General features: G+C 44.3%; 2 protein-coding genes across 2 annotated transcripts in view; both read left to right on the top strand.

The window, feature by feature from the left end:
- Nucleotides 1-22,080, top strand: part of TMEM242 (transmembrane protein 242) — a 43,850-nt gene extending 21,770 nt beyond the window's left edge. The window contains exon 4 of the mRNA XM_069598791.1: nucleotides 19,612-22,080. Within this exon, the coding sequence (XP_069454892.1) occupies nucleotides 19,612-19,710 (99 nt within the window). The 3' untranslated portion in view covers nucleotides 19,711-22,080. The remainder of the gene's footprint in view (nucleotides 1-19,611) is intronic.
- Nucleotides 3,397-6,909, top strand: LDHAL6B (lactate dehydrogenase A like 6B). Its single transcript, XM_069598790.1, has one exon. The coding sequence runs from the start codon at nucleotides 5,298-5,300 to the stop codon at nucleotides 6,441-6,443; it is 1,146 nt and encodes a 381-aa protein (XP_069454891.1). The 5' UTR covers nucleotides 3,397-5,297; the 3' UTR covers nucleotides 6,444-6,909.
- Nucleotides 22,081-22,487: the final 407 nt, after the last annotated feature.

The raw sequence follows: 22,487 nt of genomic DNA, 5'->3' as shown, positions 1-22,487 counted from the left end.
TCTTTAGATACGATTTAGTGTGTTTAAACACACATTAATGAATTTTAGTTTCTTTGTGCCATGTTTTCATGTTTTCCTTTTTAATGGTTAATACGAGCAGCTTCCCAGTTGATGTTACAGTATTTGAATATGCCATGAGTAGGAAGGTGGCCCCTGGGTTTTTTTGAATTGACGTTCTGCCTTTGTTCTACTCACAGAGCAGAGCTTTGTGGCCCTGCTTTTGTCCTTCCCCGAGCAGTCCCACTATTGCTGATGAAAGAAAATGCTTTCAGGTTCTGTGATTTCTAAAGACCCCCACATGAGGATTACAAAGTTAGATAGAGCGTGTATTTATGAGCAATAGAATCACAGCCCACTAATTTTTTAAAAACTACAATTTGCATGGTACGATTTTTAAATCACAAGATTTAAAAAAATAATTGTGTTTATATAATGCTCTGCTTGCTGCTTGTAATATTAACACAACCCTCATTGCATCTTTTTTTTCTTTTTCAAATCCATTTGCACATGGATTATTTTTTCTAAAACTTTCCATAGAAAAAAATATTTTAAATAACTTCCAAGGATAAAAATATTCCTTCTGCCTTTGCATATTTATTTTACTGTGTTTCTAGCACTGTATACTTTTTTTTAATTTTATGTTCTAACTTGGTAAAGGTAGATACTAGTTTTGAAAGGGATTAAGAAATCTTTTAGTTTACTCATAGCTTTATCTGAAACTTATTGTATCAACCTTGCTAAAAAAACCCCCAATAGGCACCATTTTCCTTACCCCTTTATTCAAAACTCCACACCAGGTGGATTCTCCAGCCCTGTATTTCCATCTCATTCTCACTTGTTAGCTCCCAGAGCCTTACTTGACTCAGTTCTGTAGTTATTTCCTCATTGTTTTCTACCATGAACAGTGACTGAATCCCTGATCATGTACCAAGCTCTGTGCTAGAGGATAAAGATATGCTGTTAAATAAAAGGTGTTCCTTTTGGAGTGACAATTTCTTAAGTAATTACGTTTGTGTGTGATAAATCCTGTAATGGAGAGAGGTACACAGAGGTGGCAGATTTTTAAAAAGACTTCTCCTTGAGAGATTGTAAAAGACTTAGGAGAGGGTAGAATATTTGAACTGGATTCCTAGAGAGAAAAAGGGCATTGAGAGCTAGGGATGGAAGTCCAGGTGACTTAGTTTACAACCAGTGTTGGTTCAGCTGCTCACTGGTCATCTTTATTTTCTGCTTCCTCCCTCCTAAGTGCTGTAACCAATAGTAGTATGGTATAATCCTGCCTTCAGCTGTAATATTAAAGTGAATTTGGAATAGATAATTTGAGTTAGATTTTCCATTCAAAAGGAATAATGAGCCACCTAAGATAGAAGGTCATTAGGGAGCTGGTTAACTGTAGCTGACTTTCTCCATTTTGGGGGAGTCTGTCCCTTGGACTGCAAGGAGATCCAACCAGTCCATTCTAAAGGAAATCAGTCCTGAGTGTTCATTGGAAGGACTGATGCTAAAGCTGAAACTCCAGTACTTTGGCCACCTCATGTGAAGAGTTGACTCACTGGAAAAGACTCTGATGCTGGGAGGGATTGGGGGCAGGAGGAGAAGGGAATGACAGAGGGTGAGACGGCTGGATGGCATCACTGACTCGATGGACATGAGTTTGAGTGAACTCCGAGAGTTGGTGATGGACAGGGAGGCCTGGCGTGCTGCAATTCATGTGGTTGCAAAGAGCCGGACACGACTGAGAGACTGAACTGAACTGAAGTCATCTCATCTTTTTTAGTTCTTTCCTTCTTATCGCAAGACTTATTATAAATAAAAGGCTGTGTTTGAGATACTTTTATAGAGTGTTATTTTTTTCAAAATTGATTTAGTTGTGGCTAAGGGGAAAGACTGAAGAGGCAGCTGTCATAGTGATTGTATTTCTGCACAGGTTCAAACTCTAGGAAGAAAATTAATATAGAAAGAAGCCATCTAACTAAGTCTTTATGTCCTTGAATTTCATCCTCAAGAACACTTATAAGGAAAATGACTGGTGAAAGGAGTCATTATAGGGAGAAGGTGGGAGCAGGCATCAGGTTAAAACATTTTAAGCTATGACTCAGGTAAAAGAAACAGTAGGTATCAGAAGTTGGTGTTTTAAGGGGATTCCTCTAAGATGTCAGCCACCGTTAAATAAAGATCATTTAAAGGATTCCACTTTTTAATTTGATAAATGGTTACCATGTATCTGACCACCAGGGTGAAGCGAATTCATATGTATGGTGCTGTTCCAATTTATGTATCACGGAGCTTGTGCTGTGCCATCTAAACAGGGTGCCAGCAAGTCATCCGGAAACAGGATGCAGGAGCTCTGCTAATCACCACACTTTGCTCACCCTCACCAACTCCCTTGCTTGTTGTTCCTCTCCTCCTGGACTGCAGCTCAGTGGCAGGAAGAGTGAGAATAGCTTTTCAAGTCTGAATATAAAATATTCATTTTGTCAAGATTTAGTATTCTAAAATGGAATATATGTATATATCAGTTCAGTTCAGTTCAGTTGCGCAGTGTGTCCGACTCTTTGCGACCCCATGAATTGCAGCACGCCAGGCCTCCCTGTCCATCACCAACTCCCAGAGTTCACTCTAACTCATGTCCGTCGAGTTGTTGATGCCATGCAGCCATCTCATCAAACACAGTATTTTTTTGTACATATACACAGGTGTTCCCCTCCCCCCCCCACCCCGTGAGGAGCCTGCATATCCAAGAGCTCCATTTGATGTTGCTGTTTAGTTGCTCAGTGTGTCCACCTCTTTTGTGACCCCCATGGACAGCAACTTGCCAGGCTCCTCTGTCCATGGGATTTCCCAGGCAAAGAATACTTGAGTGGGTTGCCATTTCCTTCTCCAGAGAGTCTTCCCGACCCAGGGATTGAACCCACATCTTCTGCTTGGCTGGTGGATTCTTTACCACTGAGCCACCAGGGAAGCCCAAGAGCTCCATTAGGGGAGAGCATACCACTTTCTTATATGAGAGGAAAGCTTTGAGAAATCATTACATGGTCAGACTTCTGTTTATATAAGTGAGGAGAAAGTACCATTAATTTTATTTGGACTTACATAGTTTATTGGGTTTAAGGGTGTGTGTGTGTGTGTGTGTGTGTGTGTGTGTGTGTGTATACAAATATATGTACATCATTTCATCAAATGTAAATTTTTTATTTTGTTAGAAATTTGAAAGGAAGTTCATAAGACTGACCAGAGATATGCAGAGGAATGCAAGATATAATTACATAATTAAGTAAGAATTACATCTCATATAAGATGCCATGTTGTACAAACTACTTTAATCAGCAATTTGATTTGTGCCTGGGTCAAAATTTGCCATTTTAAAGACATTTAAGATATAGTATCGTCATCTTTTTACATGAGAAGTCATTTGTAATCAGGACTCTTGACCAGGAGCTTTCCTTTTCATGAGAGATATTCCAGGAAAACATCTATTTCTGCTTTATTGACGATGCCAAAGCCTTTGACTATGTGGATCACAATAAACTGTGGAAAATTTTGAAAGAGATGGGAATACCAGACCACCTGACCTGCCTCTTGAGAAATCTGTATACAGGTCAGGAAGCAACAGTTAGAACTGGACATGGAACAACAGACTGGTTCCAAATAGGAAAAGGAGTACGTCAAGGCTGTTATACTGTCACCCTGCTTATTAACTTATATGCAGAGTACATCATGAGAAACGCTGGACTGGCAGAAACACAAGCTGGAGTCAAGATGGCCGGGAGAAATATCAATAACCTCAGATATGCAGATGACACCGCCCTTATGGCAGAAAGTGAAGAGGAACTCAAAAGCCTCTTGATGAAAGTGAAAGAGGAGAGTGAAAAAGTTGGCTTAAAGCTCAACATTCAGAAAATGAAGATCATGGCATCAGGTCCCATCACTTCATGGGAAATAGATGGGGAAACAGTGGAAACAGTGTCAGACTTTATTTTTTGGGCTCCAAAATCACCGCAGATGGTGACTACAGCCATGAAATTAAAAGACGCTTACTCCTTGGAAGAAAAGTTATGACCAACCTAGATAGTATATTCAAAAGCAGAGACATTACTTTGCTGACTAAGGTCCGTCTAGTCAAGGCTATGGTTTTTCCTGTGGTCATGTATGGATGTGAGTTGGACTGTGAAGAAGGCTGAGCGCTGAAGAATTGATGCTTTTGAACTGTGGTGTTGAAGAAGACTCTTGAGAATCCGTTGGACTGCAAGGAGATCCAACCAGTCCATTCTGAAGGAGATCAGCCCTGGAATTTCTTTGAAAGGAATGATGCTAAAGCTGAAACTCCAGTTCTTTGGCCACCTGATGTGAAGAGGTGACTCACTGGAAAAGACTCTGATGCTGGGAGGGATTGGGGGCAGGAGGAGAAGGGGACAACAGAGGATGAGATGGCTGGATGGCATCACCGACCCGATGGACGTGAGTCTGAGTGAACTCCGGGAGTTGGTGATGGACAGGGAGGCCTGGCGTGCTGCGATTCATGGGGTCGCAAAGAGTCAGACTTGACTGAGCAACTGAACTGAACTGAAGTAACCCTCTGAGTTCTTACTGTGTGGCTCACAGTGGGCTCCTTCCCTCTGTCGTCAGGATCCTGCAACTCCCCCACAGTTACGGTCCTAATAGGCATAAAGGCAGCGGAAGTTTTTCCAAATAGAAGGTTCTTGAAATGGGTACAACGGGAAACAGAAGGCCTGCTTTTCCCACAGATGCAGGAAAATGGTGCAGGAGGCCATTGGGAGACAAAGGATTCGCACCTGGTTGATCATTCTTGGCAGGAATATCGTTAAGAACATTTAACCGTATTTTCATGTGTATTTAATGGAAATATTTTTATTGGCATATGTCATAAAAACAGAAAATAAGCAATCCCAAGGATCTGGGTTGGCTCATTACACATCTAAGTATGTGTAATTCTCTCTCCAATGCATTAGAGAATTAGTAAGTTTCTAAAACTTTTAACTCCAGAATTCATTTGCTAGAAGTAGCCTCCCCTCTTGATACTTCGTAGAGGCCCTTTAGAGGCCACGTGAGCTGAGCCCGCCTTGCGCAGCCGCAGTAGCGGGCGGGAGGGGCTGTCGCGAGACCTCGGCCTTGCGCAGCCGCAGTAGCTGGCTGGAGGGGCTGGAGGAGCTGTCGCGAGGCCCCGGCTTTACGCAGCCGCATTGAGGGCTGAGAACCGGCCAACGGTCACAGCTCTTTCCTTTGGAGCTTCTAGGGGTGCCTGTTGCTTTCTGCCTTCACCTCTCAAGTGAGTAGCCATGAGCTGGACTGTGGGAATCCTGCGGGCCAGCCAGAGAGCGGGCACTGTAAGGGCAAATTTCCTATGCCTGGGAATGGCCCCAAGCCCCCGCCCGCCGGCAGCCGTTCCCCTTGGGGGCGCCTGGGCCATGGCCCCTGCGTCCAAGATGGCGACCGTCAAGTGTGAGCTGATGAAGAATTGCACTTCGGAGGAGCCTGTTCGCAACAGTAAGATCTCCATCGTAGGAACTGGATCGGTTGGCATGGCCTGTGCTATCAGCATCCTCTTAAAAGGCTTGAGCGATGAACTCGCCCTGGTGGATGTTGATGAAGGCCGACTGAAGGGTGAGACCATGGATCTTCAGCACGGCAGCCCTTTTGTGAAAATGCCAAATATTGTTTCCAGCAGAGATTATTTTGTCACTGCAAACTCCAGCCTCGTGATTATCACGGCAGGTGCACGCCAGGAAAAAGGAGAAACACGCCTTAATTTAGTTCAGCGAAATGTGGCCATCTTTAAGCTAATGATGTCCAGTATCGTTCAGTACAGTCCCCGCTGCAAACTGATTGTGGTTTCCAATCCGGTGGATATCTTGACGTACGTAGCCTGGAAGTTGAGTGCGTTTCCCCAAAACCGTGTTATTGGAAGTGGTTGTAATCTGGACACTGCCCGTTTCCGTTTCTTGATTGGGCAAAGGCTTAGTATCCATTCTGAAAGCTGTCATGGGTGGATCCTTGGAGAGCATGGAGACTCAAGTGTTCCTGTGTGGAGTGGAGTGAACATCGCCGGTGTCCCTCTGAAGGAACTGAACTTAGATATAGGAACTGATAAAGATCCCGAGCAGTGGAAAAATGTTCACAAAGATGTGGTTGCTAGTGCCTATGAGATTATTAAAATGAAAGGTTATACTTCTTGGGCCATTGGCCTCTCTGTAGCTGACCTAACAGAAAGTATTTTGAAGAATCTTAGGAGAGTGCATCCAGTTTCCACCAGAATTAAGGGTCTCTATGGAATAAATGAAGATGTATTCCTCAGTGTTCCTTGTATCCTGGGGGAGAGTGGTATTACTGACCTTATAAAAGTAAAATTGGCCCCTGAAGAAGAGGCTCGTCTGCAGAAGAGTGCAAAAACACTTTGGGATATTCAAAAGGAGCTTAAGTTTTAAAGTTGTTTAAAACTACCTACCATTCTGAGGTTACTTAAGAAAGATAGTGGTTATGGTTCTGTGTATGTCTAGTTTTTGAATAAACTTGAATTCCTAAAACTTGGAAAGAGAAGGGAGTAGAGTGACTCCCCTGTTTATTTAGCCTCCCCTCCCTTTTATTTAGCATCCAGATGCTAGGTTATACTTTTTAACAGTTCCTAAGTGACTGCATCAAATAAGGTGCCAATGATTGTACTAGCTGTATCAATCATTATACCAGTGATTTACCAGTCCTTACTTTCTGTGTGTATGTGCATGTAGAGTTGCCAGTTGTTAAAAAAAAATGTGGGATGCAGGTATTTGTTGTGTTACAGAAATTGATTCTTTTCATTAAGTACATGTTTGTTCTTTTATTCTGAGTGCCTTATACCTATGTTCATTTATAAGTAACTTCCTATACAGTGTGAAAATAAACGTATACATGGAAGCTTTGTTATTGAGCCATCAGTATCTTCATTCCCCTGTGACAATCTATCAGCCAGGCTTAAAAAAAAAAAAGCATCATAAAATGGGAGTGCAAGCAGGTCCTGTGTGTTCTGTGTTTGTGCATGCTCATGTATGTGTGCCAGTGAAGCAGGATCATTAGGTAAAATATGAAAATGATAGTGATTTGGTTGGTAACTATTACAAAGTTTTTCTTTATATATTATTGAAGTATAGTTGACAGTGTATCAGGTGTACAGCAAGGTCATTCAGTTAAATGTATATATATGTTATTTTTCAGATTATCTGTTATAGGTTATTACAAGATACTGTAGTTCCCTGTACTATACAATAAATCTTTGTTGCTTGCTGCATATCTTTTAAAATTAAAAATCTAGCGTTCTAATCATATGAAGTCAAACAAGTCGAGTCAAAATGTCATACATTTTTTATTATTTAGCGCAGTAAAATATAAAGCTTTTAGGAAGAGGCCTGACAGTCATAGGTGGTTCAGTTACTAAAAATAAGGCTGATTGAAATAGTTTTAGAACTGCTGCTGAGAACCTGACCTGTTAGCACCTTAAATCAAGAAGCATGTTATAAATTGTTCTTATTGGGCTGAGTCTTAGCTGCAGAGCATGCCCTGGCCCTAAGACACTCTAGGGTCATCCCTGTTGCTCAGTTTACTGTGCATTAACAGAAAGCTTTTGCTTTTGAATTGTGCCCTGTTAATCATTGTCATAATTATTGACCATTTTTTAATGAGTATTCAGGGATTGTATTGCTCGGAAAGTTACATGTTCACTTTTTATTCCTAAATCAATTGACATTTCTACAAATTCTAGGCTGTATGGATGTGATACAGTGAAGGTTTAGGAGAAAGATGCTTGTCTGACCTTCACCTAAATAGTGGGACTAATAGAAAACGAGAATCTTAGCCTTCCTAATGCAAATGAATATGAAATAAATTACATGGTATGTTCAGACATTCTTAGATTTATGTGGGTATCAACAGGCCTAATCAAAAATTGAAATAGACCAGCAGCTACTCTCTAAATTAAGCCTAGTCTTGGTTAGTCCAGTTTTACTACATAGACATAGGACTATAATCCACCCCCAAAAAACTGACTCTACTTAACCAAGCTGATCAAGAGTTCCCACACTAGTTCATTGAAAATATCAAAATGTTCTGATTTCCTCGGAGGCTGTGTCATATAATGGGATTAATCAAAGTGCTGAGCTCCCTGAAGGGAAGAGTGGTGGTTTGGTTTTTCCAGGTGATTCTAAAACCTATTTAAGCTTAATTAACACCAAGTTTCTCTTCCCCTTTGTCCAACCCTTAAGTTTTTATTTTTCCATGTTTTAGCCAAATTTAGCATAATAGTGTAGGATATCAGAGCCTGCCTTAGGTCTGTTCTGTGATTTCTCTTCAGCAGCTATGTCAGTCAGGATAGGCTGGGTTATACTACAGTAAAAGAATAATCTCCAACTGTGTGGCTTCAAGGTTTCTTTCTTTCCTAAAATTCACTGGGTTTATGCAACTCTCTAGGGAACCGGACCTCCACAGGATGGCTTCATACCTCAAGTTTCTTTCATCTTGAGGCACCACTGCAGCAAACAGGCTTCTGTGATTGCTACGGAAAGGGAAGAGGGGCCTGGAGGCTGGAACAGTTGCAATAATATGTTTCACCTTGGAAGTGACACAGATTTCTTTTACTCATATTTCATTAGCCAGAATGAGTCACATAGTTGCCTAACTTCAAGAGCGTAGGGAAGTATTGTTCACTCCCTCAGTCGTGTCTGACTCTTTGAGACCACAGGGACTGCAGCATGCCAGCCTTCCCTGTCCTTCACTGTCTCCCAAAATTTGCTCAAATTCATGTCCATTGAGTCGGTGATGCCATCCAGCCATTCTCATCCTCTGTTGACCTCTTCTCCTGCCCTCAACCTTTCCCAGCATCAGGATCTTTTCCAATGAGTTGGCTCTTCACATCAAATGGTCACAGTATTGGAGCTTCAGCTTCAGTTCTTCCAATGAATATTCAGGATTGATTTCCTTTAGGATTGACTGGTTTGATCTCCTTGCAGTCCAAGGGACTCTCAAGAGTTTTCTCCAGCACCACAGTTCAAAAGCGTCAATTCTTCGGCATTCAGCTTTCTTTATGGCCCCACTCTCACATCCATACATGACTACTGGAAAACCCATAGCTTTGATGACAGACCTTTGTCAGCAAAGTGATGTCTCTGCTTTTTAATATGGTGTCTAGGTTTATCATAGCCTTTCTTCCAAGGAGCAAGCATCTTTTAGTTTCATGGTTGTAGTCACCATCTGCAGTGATTTTCGAGCCTCCCCAAAAAAAGTCTGCTACTGTTTCCACTGTTTCCTCATCTGTTTGCCATGAAGTGATGGGACCAGATGCCATGCATGATCTTAGTGTTTTGAATGTTGAGTTTTAAGCCAGCTTTTTCACTCTCCTCTTTCACTTTCATCATGAGGCTTTTTAGTTCCTCTTCATTTTCTCTCATTATCGTGGTGTCATCTGCATATCTGAGGTTACTAATATTTCTCCCAGCAATCTTGATTCCTTTCAGCTTGTGATTCATCCATCCAAGCATTCTGAATGATGTACTCTACATGTAAATTAAACAAGCAGGGTGACAATATACACCCTTGACATACTCCTTTCCCAATTTTAAACCAGTCCATTGTTCCATGTCTGGTTCTGACTGTTGCTTCTTGACCTGCATACAGGTTTTTCAGGAGGTAGGTAAGGTGATCTGGTATTCCCATCTCTTTAAGAATTTTCCACAGTTTGTTGTGATCCACACAGTCAAAGGTTTACTGTAATCAATGAAGCAGATGTTTTTTCTGGAATTCTTTTATTTTTTGATCCAGCGGATGTTGGCAATTTGATCTCTGGTTCCTCTGCCCTTTTTTTCTTTTTTGAAAAAATGCCACGGAAATTTTTATTAACACCAAAAACATTATGTATTGGGGTACAGCCAGGTAACAATGTTGTGATGATTTCAGGTGAACAGTGAAGGGACTTAGCCATACATACACATGTATCCAGTCTCCCCCAAACTCCCCTCTCATCCAGTTTTCTGTCTCTTTAAATCCAGCTTGTAAGTCTTGAAGTTCTTAATTCATGTACTGCTGAAGCCTAGTTTGACGGATTTTGAGCATTACCTTGCTAGCATGTAAAATAAGTGCAATTGTGTGGTAGTTTGAACATTCTTTGGTATTGCCCTTCTTTGGGATGTGAATAAAAACTGACCTTTTCCAGTCCTGTGACCACTGCTGAGTTTTCCAAATTTGCTGGCATATTGAGTGCAGCACTTTCACAGCATCATCTTTCAGGATTTGAAATAGCTTAACTGGAATTCTTATCACCTCCACTAGCTTTGTTTGTAGTAATTCCTAAGGCCCACTTGACTTCACACTCCACGATGTCTGGCTCTAGGTGAGGGATCACACCATTGTGGTTATCTGGGTCATTAAGACCTTTTTTGTACAGTTCTGTGTATTCTTGCCACCTTTTAATCCTTCTGCTTCCGTTAGGTCCTTACCATTTCTGTCCTTTATTGTGCCCATCTTGGCATGAAATGTTCCTTGGTATCTCTAATTTTCTTGAAGAGATCTCCAGTCTTTCCCATTCTATTGTTTTCCTCTACTTCTTTGCACTGTTCACTTCAGAAGGCTTCATCTCTCCCTTATAGAGAGAAGTATTACCCCCTGTGTCCAGAAGCAGATGAGTACTGGCTGTCAGTAAACACTGGCATTAATAAAAACTGACCTTTTCCAGTCCTGTGGCCACTGCTGAGTTTTCCAAATTTGCTGGCGTATTGAGTGCAGCACTTTCACAGCATCACCTTAGCATTCTGTATAACATGGTCACTACTGCAAGAAGTACATATTTCAAGCTAAGTCATTTTTAGGGAAAGCGGGCACATGAGTAGAAGTTGTAGAGGTCTTTCTAGGTCGTAGAACCAGAGTGGTGTGGGGCAAGAGCCTGGATGTCAGTGAGGCAGTTGTGATCTTACAAATCAGATCACCATGGGTGGGTTAACCTCTTTGACCTCTGGTTTCTCATATATAAAGTGGTGGTCTTCATTTCCGCCAGAATTGTGAAGGCTACATAAAAGTCTACTGCTTGGTGAGTCTGGCACATAGGTGATCTTAAATGGCAGACATTATTCTTGTTCAGGAAACATTTACAGTCTTACTCGGTTTTATGAAGAAGCTGAATTTCCAGGTTCTTCAAAATTCCTGTTGGCACTGTAATTATTGATATATCCAAAGGCTTTGTCATCAGTTGGTCCTATAAAGCTTTCATTATTCTAACCTCAGCACCGAGGCTGGCAGCCATCCTGTACCTGCAAGTGAGAAAATTGAAGCTAAATGAGCTATACAATGGCAAAGACTTTTTAAAATTTGGAGCGCTCAATTCCACCAGCTGTCTGTTTATTAGATGCTATAAGGGTTTTCTCAAATTCATTAAATTGAGGACATAGCTTCAGCTTTTAAGTAATTTTTCAGCACACTATATATAACACCAAAAATTTCATGTTGTTCTTTTCCTTGCCAAGACAGACACAGTAAATGTGTAGTAATATCCCATGGTCACTCCTGGCATACTGGCTACATCGCCCTTCTGTTGCTGTTGCGGTGTGAATGTGAGTAGTAACGTTATTGGAGGCATAATCTTGAATCTATTCTAAACCTAGAATATCAATCAGAAAATCTATATTAGTGACAAATTACTTGTAATCATTTTCCTATTGTCAATAATACTCTGAGAACTGCTGCCTTAGAGACTGCTCAGTTCAGTTCAGTCGCTTAGTCATGTCTGAGTCTTTGCAACCCCATGGACTGCAGCATGCCAGGCCTCCCTGTCCATCACCAACTTCTGGAGTTACTTAAGCTCATGTCCATTGAGTTAGTGATACCATCCAACCATCTCATCCTCTCTCGTCCCCTTCTCCTGCTTTCAATCTTTCCCAGCATCCGTTTTTAACAATGAGTCAGTTGTTCATATCAGGTGGCCAAAGTATTGGAGTTTCAGCTTCAGCATCAGTCCTTCCAATGAATATTCAGGACTGATCTCCTTTGGGGTGGACTGATTGGATCTCCTTGCAGTCCAAGGGACTCTCAAGAGTCTTCTCCAACACCACAGTTCAAAAGCATCAATTCTTTGGCGCTCAGCTTTCTTTATAATCCAACTCTCACATCCATACATAACTACTGGAAAAACCGTAGATTTGACTAGATAGACCTTTGTTGGTAAAGTAATGTCTCTGCTTTTTGATATGTTGTCTAGGTTGGGCATAGCTTTTCTTCCAAGGAGCAAGCATCTTTTAATTTCATGGCTGCAATCACAATCTGCAGTGATTTTGGAGCCTAAGAAAATAAAGTCTCTCACTGTTTCCATTGTTTCTCCATCTGTTTGCCATGATGGGACCAGATGCCAAGATCTTAGTTTTCTAAATGTTGGGTTTTAACCCAACTTTTTCACTCTCCTCTTTCACTTTCATCAAGGGGCTCTCTATTCCTCTTTGCTTTCTGCCTTAAGAGTGGTGTTATCTGCATATCTGAGATTATTGATATTTCTCCCAGCAATCTTGATTCCAGCTTGTGCTTCATCCAGCCCAGCATTTCTCATGATGTACTCTGCATAAAAGTTAAATAAGCAGGGTGACAATATACAGCCTTGATGTACTCTTTTCCCTATTTGGAACCAGTCTGTTGTTCCATTTCCAGTTCTAACTGTTGCTTCCTGACCTGCATACAGATTTTTCAGGAGGCAGGTTGGGTGGTCTGGTATTCCCATCTCTTTTAGAATTTTCCAGAGTTTGTTGTGGTCCATGCAGTCAAAGGCTTTGGCATAGTTAATAAAGCAGACGTAAATGTTTTTCTGGAACTCTCTTGCTTTTTCCATGATCCAACAGATGTTGGCAATTTGATCTCTGGTTCCTCTGCCTTTTCTAAATCCAGCTTGAACATCTGGAAGTTCACAGTTCACGTACTGTTGAAGAGACTGCTACTTTCTGATAGTATTACAGCCCAGCACTGTTGGACACAAACATTCGGACTCAAGGATGAGGTTCTTGGAGGAGTGGGCTCACTGCCTAGGAGTGCCGTTTGTGTCCCAGTCTTTGAGGAGAGCATCCTGGAGTGGGGCAGTATGCAGTGGCCCTGTTTAGAAGGGTAGGCTTGTCGTCTGTAACCACAGAGAAATTCTTCTTGGTCAGAGAGGAAGAGGGATAAGGAGGACTGCAGGGAAGAATCCCAGAGTCCAGAAAATGCTTCAGAGTGAGACTTGAGTTGCTGGATGGACACTCAGGTCCCCAACATGCCCTGTCTTCACTGGACTTCTCTGGTGTTAGGGTAGGGGGATGCTTTTGTGGCAATAGTTGTAATTATTATCTTGGAACTCAGTATATTTACTTCATAATTTGCTTAAATGTGCTCAGTCCCTAAGTCTTTTCTCAGGCACATTTTTAAGCAGAGGAATGTTCTGTTGAACTGTGATAGAGTATCACTGAGAGGACCGACACCTCTGATCTGCGTATCAGAAATTGAAACAGGCGGGAAAAAACTAAAGGTCTTCATTTAACTATCCATGTAGTATGAATAGTACAAGCTTAGAAACTTTCTGTGAGCCTTTCTGCTGAAAGCAACTGGAGGCCCTGATTATAAGGAGATGCTGGGTTTCCATTTCCACAGCTGTAAAATTTAAAAGGCTTTTTCAGTGAAGTATAGGTGATATACCATATTATGTAAGTAACAGGTGTACAAAATAATGGTCCATAATTTGAAAAGTTATACTCCATTTAGTTATAAAATATTGACCATATACCCTGTGTTGTACAGTATATCCTTGTAGCTTATTTTATACCAGTGGTTTGTACGTCTTAATCCCTTACCCTTATATTGCCCCTCCCCCCTTCCTTTATCCCAGCGGTAACCACTGGTTTGTTCTCTGTATCTTTGAGTCTGCTTTTGTTGTTGTTATATTCACTAGCCTGGTGTGTATTTTTAGATCCCACATATAACTGAGATCATACAGTATTTGTCTTTCCCTGTGGGATTTGTTTCACTTAGCGTAATGCCCCCAAGTCCGTCCACGTTGTTGCAAGTGGCAGGATTTCATTCCTTTTTACGGCTGATTAGTATCACAGTGTATACATACCGCATTGTCTTCGTCCGTTCATCTGTTGACGGAGACTTAGGTTGCTTCCATATCTTGGCAATCATAAATAATGCTGCTAAATGAGCATTGGGCTGTCTGTATCTTTTGAATCAGTGTTGTTTGGATATATTTCCAGGAGTGGACTGGCTGGGTCTGTGGTAGTTCTGTTCTCAGTTTTCTGAGAAGCCTCCATACTGTTTTCCACAGTGCCTACACCAATTTGCCAAATTACACCAGTACTGTACAGGTGTTCCCTTTTCTCCACACTCTCGCCAGCACTGGTTATTTGCGTTCTTTTTGCAGACAGCCATTCTGACAGGTGTGAGGTGTTACCTCAGTGTAGTTTTGATCTGCATTTCCCTGATGATCAGGGATCTTGAGCATCTTTTCATGAGCCTGTTGGCCATCTGCATGTCCTCTCTGAAAACATGTCTATTCATGTCATCTGCCCATGTTTAATTGGGTTGTTTGATTTTTTAAATTATGAGCCGTATGAGCTGTTTATACTTGTTGGATATTAACCCTGCATCAGTCATATCATTTGCAAATATCCTCTCCCATTCAGTAGGTTGCCTTTTTACTTTGTTGATGGTTTCCTTTGTTGTACAAAACCTTTTAAGTTTAATTAGGTCTCATTTATTTTTGCTTTCATTTCCTTTAGGAGACAGATCCAAAAATATATTGCTGTGATTTATGTCAAATAATGTTCTGCCTATGTTTTCCTCTAGGAGTTTTATAGTTTCCAATCTTACATTTAGGTCTTTAACCCATTTTTAAATTTTTGTGTATGGTGTTAGAGAACGTTCTGATTTCATCCTTTCGCTTGTCCAGTTTTCCCAGCGGCACTTACTGAAGAGGCTGTCTTTTCTCCATTATGTGTTTTTGCCTCCTGTGTCGCAGATTAAGTGACCGTAAGTGCGTGGGTTTATCTCTAGGCTCTGTGCTGTCCCACTGATTGCGTGTCTGTTTTTGTGTCAGTACCGTACTGTTTTGGTTGGCCTCTGGTCCAGTTGGTTGCCAGACCCTTGTGTGGAAGCTGCCAGCTGCTGGACCGGGTCACAAGGCAGCTGAATGCAGAACCTCAGGGGCCCTGGGGCTAGTACTGGCGTGTGGAGTCAGAGTCTAAAAGATTCTGGGGCTGCTGTCTGCCCACTGCAGGGTGAGACCAGGTCCTGGACTCAGTGCTCACACTGCTGGCAGGCGGAGCTGGCCCCGGGGTCTGGTTACCGGCCCAGGATCTCAGGGCTGCTGTTGGGTCCCTGGGCAGGGGTCAGGGGATGGGGGGTGGGGGAAGCGGGGGAGTGGTTCCTGACTCAGTGTTTGCACTGCTGGCAGGCAGAGCTGGCCCCGGGGGCTGCTGTTGGGTCCCTGGCGGGGGGGGGGGGGGGGCGGTTAGGGGGTGGGGGGTGGGGGAGGCGGAGGAGACGGTTCCTGACTCAGTTGGGCTGGCCTGGTGCTGGGGAGACGGGCTCCGTAGGCTGTGCGACTGTAGTGTTCCTGCATCTGGTGCCTGCCCCTGGTGGAGGCGGCTGGTCTGGAGGCGAGAGCAGGCTTCCTGGAGGGCAGGGCCCGGGCCCAGGGGACTCTGGGGCCAGTGCCTGCCCACTGATGGGTGGAGCGGGGTCCTGTGTCTAAATGAGGCGACTGGGCTCCAGAGGTCTTTGGCAGCCTGCCTACTGGGGGGTGGGACTTGCTTGGCCTGAGGTACCCCAGCGGGGGGCCAGGTCTTGACACCGAGGAGCTATAGGGAGGATCCCACGCTGGCGCCACCAGCACCAGTGCCAAGTGGTAGAGGGAGCTCCCAAGAACGGCTGCCCCGTTTCTGTGCTCCACTGTGAGCCGCAGTGGCCGCCTAGCTCTCCAGCAGACGCTCCAAGAGCAGCAGCTAGGCTGACCCCGGCTCCTGTCGAATGACTGCCTCTGTCCTGGACCCTGGTGTCTGTGAGATGCTGTGCGCACCCTTTAGGAGTGAACTCTATTGCCCCAGTCCTCTTGGACTCCTGAAATGAAGCCCCACTGGCCTTCAAAGCCAGATTCCCTGGGGGCTTGCCGTCCAGTACAGGACCCCCAGGCTACAGAAACTGGAGTGGGGCCGGAACTTCCGCTTCTCTGGGAGAGCCTGTGCAGAGTACTGGTTCTGTGGGTCACCCGCCTGGGGATGTGGGGCTTAACCGTATTGCCGGTCCACCATTCCCCCGTGTCCTGTTGGGGGTCCTTTTTCACATCTCTTGTGGTAACAGCTCTTCTCGGGCAGGTTCTAGTCATTTCATCGGTGGTGGTAGTTGTGACGCTGGTGTGCTCCTGGGAGTGAGCTCAGGTCTTTCTGCTCTGCCGTGTTGGCTGGACGCCTCCACAGCTGTAAATAAATAAAGGGCCACGCGATGCTCTGTATCCCACGTGTCTCCCTCCCTTCACTGGGCTCGGAAGCCTGTCTGTTCCTACTTAGCTGTTTTTCAGATATGATTCCTTCTAATGGTTCAGTTACTCACTTATGACCCTGGGAACAAGTAAACCATCCTTAGGAAATTAGAGCAAAGGAAAAAAGTGGGCCAAGAAGAGGAAATGGGAGCACAACCCCCATCCCCGGCCCGAGGAGAGCAGCCATTCTGCATGCTGCCTCCAGGCCTCATCCGCATTCCTGCCTCCACCTTCGCAATGACCGACCTCCTTCCGTCTCCCCGAGAAGGTGGGACGGTAGATGATTCTTTTCATGTCCTGGTAGCTGATACCCCACCAGGAAACCCTGTCATTAGGCTCAGCTGTAACAGATGTTCCATCAGAGAGGCAACCGGGAAGAACCAAGCAGCTCATTGCAAACCCTGGCCAGAGGCGCCTTTCAGCTGAGAAAGTCTGCAAGGCCCTTCAAGGGGGCATTCTTGGGCATTTTGGACAAGGCAGCTTTTTTTGTGGGCCATCCTAGACAGTTAGCATCCCTGCCCCCAGTGCCAACGGTGATCCCCTGTGACTGACAGCCCGGCTCTCAGGACTCTCTATTTAGAGAGCTTCTGCTTAGAACTGCATTCCCAGTCGTCCCCCCCGACCGCCAGGGACAGAGTACTGCCTTTAGCTGGAAACCTTTCATGAAGGGTTCATCACAGTACAAATTAGAGGGCTGCATGGAAGAGGGGGTTGCGGGGAGACATAAATACCCTGGGGGTGTGTGTGTCAAGACTGGTGTCTGGGACCCAGACGTTGAGAGGGTGGTCCTGGACCTACAGATCTCTTACGATGGATAACTTTGTGTGTCTTCAGTTATCAGAATATTTAAACCAAAATGATGTGACTGTAAATTAATGCTTTTGACAAACATGCCATAATACTTATATCCACACGAGCTTTGTTCCTGGAACATGGTATTTTGAAGCCACTGTAGTGACAACAGCTGACGTATACTGAGCACTGCCAGGAGCGGGGCTTCCACGCGCGTTGCCTCAGTCCTCAACTCTGTAAGCAGGCGTCATCTCCATGCTGCACACATGAACTCTGCCCCTAGTGAGAGTAACCAGGCTCCCCAGGCACGTGAGTTGGCCTTTGAACAGAGAGGCCTACTCGATACCAGGGTCTGTGCTAACGGCGGTGCTACCATGACTGGAGTAAATGCCTCGGAACTGACAAGTCCCAAAGGGGGTGCGCCTCCTGAACTGGGAAACAGCACAGGGGTCCAGCTTCTGATTGAAATTAAGCATCAACATAAACAAACAAAAAAAATACTAGCTGACTCTCAGTCACTGCAAGAAATGACTTATATGTTGCTGTGATTCCAGGGTGCTTCACAGTTTGACTGAGGAGATCTGTATCCTTGAGAAATAATGGTTGAGTTGTTGTTCAGTCGTGTCTGACTCTTTGTGACCCCATGGACTGTAGCATGCCACGCTTCTCTGTCCATGGGGTCCTCCAGGCAAGAATACTGGAGTGGATAGCCATTTTCTTCTCCAGGGGATCTTCCCGACCCAGAGATTGAAATAGAGTCTCTTGCATTGCAGGCAGAATCTTTGCTGCCTAGCCATCGGGGAGGCCCGGTTGGGGTGTGGCCAACAGGAAGACCGCAGCACTGTGCTGTGGTGCTTCTGGAGTAGTGGCTTCAGAACAGGGCCATCTAGGTGTGAAGAATGAATCGGTGTGCAGCTAGCGCCACCGACACTAAAGACTATCCACCTCCTGTAAATTAGTGTCCCTGCCCTCGGGGCCGTGTGCAGAGGTGGACTTGACCCTGCACGTCAGGATCCGCCAAACTCCTGTTCCAGGCCCGCAATTCCAGATCACTGTCTGCCAGGAACACCTTTACGTAGATTCCTCAACACTGTCGGTGCCTAAGAACATTCTCTGCCATTCATTGATTCCTCCTTAACCCTTATGGCAGAAAGTGAAGAGGAACTAAAAAGCCTCTTGATGAAAGTGAAAGAGGAGAGTGAAAAAGTTGGCTTAAAGCTCAACATTCAGAAAACGAAAATCATGGCCATCTCGTCCCATCACTTCATGGGAAATAGATGGGAAAACAGTGGAAACAGTGGCAGACTTTATTTTGGGGGGCTCCAAAATCACTGCAGTTGGTGATTGCAGCCATGAGATTAAAAGACGCTTACTCCTTGGAAGGAAAGTTATGACCAACTTAGACAGCATATTAAAAAGCAGAGGCATTACTTTGCCAACAAAGGTCTGTCTGGTCAAGGCTATGGTTTTTCCTGTGGTCATGTATGGATGTGAGAGTTGGACTGTGAAGAAAGCTGAGCGCCGAAGAATTGATGCTTTTGCACTGTGGTGTTGGAGGAGACTCTTGAGTCCCCTGGAGATCTAGCCAGTCCACCAGATCTAAAGGAGATCAGCCCTGGGATTTCTTTGGAAGGACTGATGTTGAAGCAGAAACTCCAATACTTTGGCCACCTCATGCGAAGAGGTGACTCATTGGAAAAGATTCTGATGCTGGGAGGGATTGGGGGCAGGAGGAGAAGGGGACAACGGAGGATGAGATGATTGGATGGCATCACCGACTCAGTGGGCATGAGTTTGAGTGAACTGGAGTTGGTGATGGACAGAGAGGCCTGGCGTGCTGCGATTCATGGGATCACAAAGAGTCAGACACGACTGAGCAACTGAACTGAAGTTTCTTCTCCCCACTCCTTCCTTCTGGCCCCCAAATTCTTAGCCTCAGCAGATTCATTTATTTAGATAGACATCCCATTCTCAACTGCATCTTTACATATGAAGGCCAACAACATAGGCTGTCTTCTGGTAGGAAATACATGTCATGGAGGGTTGACGATATAGAGCATGTTGCCTTTCAGATTTAGAGTTTTATGTTACTTAAGGCCCAGCAGACTTTTACTAGGAAGAAGAAACGAGGTCTGTCTTGCTGTCTTCCAAGGCAGCAAGGACAGTCTTTCCTTTTGTTGGTCTTCCTTTGTTTGGTACCCACAGCAATGGCGTATCAGTCAGTCAGTAACGGGGTCCATCTCTAATTTTGGCTCTTTTCCCCATCTTTTAACATTTGATGACTGATTTTTTTCATCTTTCAGATGAAAGACTTTCGAAATAAAATGCAGTCAATATTTCCAGCAATTCCCAAGAACTCTGAGTCAGCTGTTGAGTGGGAGGAAGCACTGAGATCCAAATGAGAGGAGCACAGTGGATGAAGTCTGGACGAGTGCTACGGGGAAGGCTGGCTTTGGGGCTCTCGCAGCCCTGAAGGGACTCAAGTGAGTTCTCCTCAGGAACACACGCAGTTGCTGACTGAGCCTCTGGGACGGACGGCGTTCAGTGTCCTCACAGAGGCCTGCCGTCATGACTGGGCGCTGCTCCTTTACAGCTGATCTGGTGACGTTCACAGGAGGGGGAGGGGGTTAGGGTTAGCAAAGTTTGAAAAGTTAGGAAGACTGTTTCAAAATAATTACATGGGTATCTTCTCTAGGTAAAGGAAATCCCAGGGGAAATACTTTTATGACTGTAAAAGTTGAAAGCCAAGTTTTCTACCTGAAAATAATAATGTATGATGGAAAATCTTTATAAACAGACAGTGGTACCTCAGTGTGTCCAGTTAAATAAGTTTTAGCAGCCTTGCTTGTGAGTGTGTGGCTGTCAGAGCGCGGAGGACTCGCTCCTGGAAGTGAGTCCTGCCCGTCAGGCAGTGGAGTCGTGCTGCTGCCCCGAACGCGCTCTGTGGTGTGTGTGCTAGGTATCTCTTTCAGTTCAGATCAGTTCAGTCGCTCAGTCGTGTCCGACTCTTTGTGACCCCATGAATCACAGCACGCCAGGCCTCCCTGTCCATCACCAACTCCCGGAGTTCACCCAGACTCACGTCCATCGAGTCCGTGATGCCATCCAGCCATCTCATCCTCAGTCGTCCCCTTCTCCTCCTGCCCCCAATCCCTCCCAGCATCAGTTTTTTCCAGTGAGTCAACTCTTCGCATGAGGTGGCCAAAGTACTGGAGTTTCAGCTTTAGCATCAGTCCTTCCAAAGAAATCCCAGGGCCGATCTCCTTCAGAATGGACTGGTTGGATCTCCTTGCAGTCCAAGGGACTCTCAAGAGTCTTCTCTAACACCACAGTTCAAAAGCATCAATTCTTCGGCGCTCAGCCTTCTTCACAGTCCAACTCTCACATCCATGCATGACCACAGGAAAAACCATAGCCTTGACTAGACGGATCTTAGTCGGCAAAGTAATGTCTCTGCTTTTGAATATGCTATCTAGGTTGGTCATAACTTTTCTTCCAAGGAGTAAGCGTCTTTTAATTTCATGGCTGCAGTCACCATCCACAGTGATTCTGGAGCCCAAAAACATAAAGTCTGCCACTGTTTCCACCGTTTCCCCCTCTATTTCCCATGGAGTGATGGGACCAGATGCCATGAAAGGCCCTGTAAACCTGTACATTCTTAGATAAGAAGCCAGTAACAGACTGTGATGACCTGAAAGGATATCATGCAAAAGCAATGATATTGTGGGTATAAAATGTACTTTTTTGACAAGTTGATTCTGAGTCCCTAAACATTGCCTGACAGTTTGTAGTTTTATCTCAGTTGTCAATATTAAAATAGACTGCTCTCTTTCTCTCCCGCGTGCGTGCCCTCTTTCTCTCTCTCTCTCTCTCTCCCTCCCCTGCGCTCCTCCACTCTCTTCTCTTCGAGTCTTTGGGTTGGCATGCCCTCATGCTTCGAGCATGGATTCTTCTGCTATCCTCTAAATAAAATAGAGCTGTAACACTGATTTGCCTAAGAGCTATAACACGGTTTGTCCAAGACCCAAGAGCTGTGATGCGCCAAGGGCTTTAATGTCTGTCGCTCCAAATCTTTGCTGTGGAGACAGAACTGAGGAACATACACTCACGTGACATCTATGGTGCCATGACTCGGGTTTAACCTGGCTGAAACAACCTCCCCGTGGAAGAGGCCAAGCACAGCAGGAGCCCAACTCAGCGAAGCTCCCTCGCTAGAAGCAGAAGGCGAAGAAACCCAGCGCAGGGGAAGGCCCATCGTGCTGGAAACCAGGACAGCAAAAAACAAACACAGCAGAAAGGTCACAGCCCAGTCTCAGATCCCAGAAGACCTCCGGTTAAGGTAAGAAGTCCTCACTCCTCTGGCTGGAGGGACATGCCTGACGAAATCTTAATTCCTTTACAATCTCTCATTTCTTGTTCCCTTGAACAGGCGGGTGGCAGGCAGCACAATTAAGGGACTCTGGAGAGGCTACTCCTCAGCATGTCCCAAAGGTGCTATCTGCTGAGCCCCAGTAGCTGTTACACAAGCCGGTGGGGGTTCTTCTGTCCTTTTTCTTCTCTGTGGCAAGGATCAGACCAATGAAATTGTGAGCACCGGTCAGATATTTAGCAAATTTTCCAGCGGGCTATGAAGGGGATTCCTTGGCACATTTTTCCCACTGCTTTTTCCTCCTGTCCTTCAGCTCTCTCCCGGGACTCAAAAATTCATTGAGAAAATAGAGCTGTAATACTGAAAAAATAAATAAATAAATAAATAAATAGATCAATTATCACCTATCTTAACAAGTGTTTCTAACCAGAAATGTACCTGCCTAAGTATTGAGTCTCCAGGTGAATTAAAAATTTTTAAAGACACATTTACTATGTCAGTATGTCCAGAAAAATAACCTCTGGTTGAATATCATTGTGTATTTTCTTTATAATTGCTTAGGCTCTAATTAGCAATTAGTTTAATAAAGTACATTTGAAATTTATCTCTTATAATGAAACCTTTTAGTTTTAAGAAAAAGTTTTAAATGAAATGTCAAGTGCATAATTAACATTTTTCTCTGGACTATTTTACCCTGTTAAAATTGCGGTATTGTTAATTAAACAGGTGTAATCAGCGTCTGGGATTCATATGTAACCTGTTTAAAATCCAAGGCTTTTTAAAAAAGGATTGTGAAATTTATCAGGTTAT

This window comes from Ovis canadensis, chromosome 8, assembly GCF_042477335.2.
Source record: "Ovis canadensis isolate MfBH-ARS-UI-01 breed Bighorn chromosome 8, ARS-UI_OviCan_v2, whole genome shotgun sequence".
NCBI classification, from domain to species: Eukaryota; Metazoa; Chordata; class Mammalia; order Artiodactyla; family Bovidae; genus Ovis; species Ovis canadensis.
The sequence above is the reverse complement of the archived record's forward strand: the minus strand, read 5'-3'. Positions and strand labels throughout refer to the sequence as shown.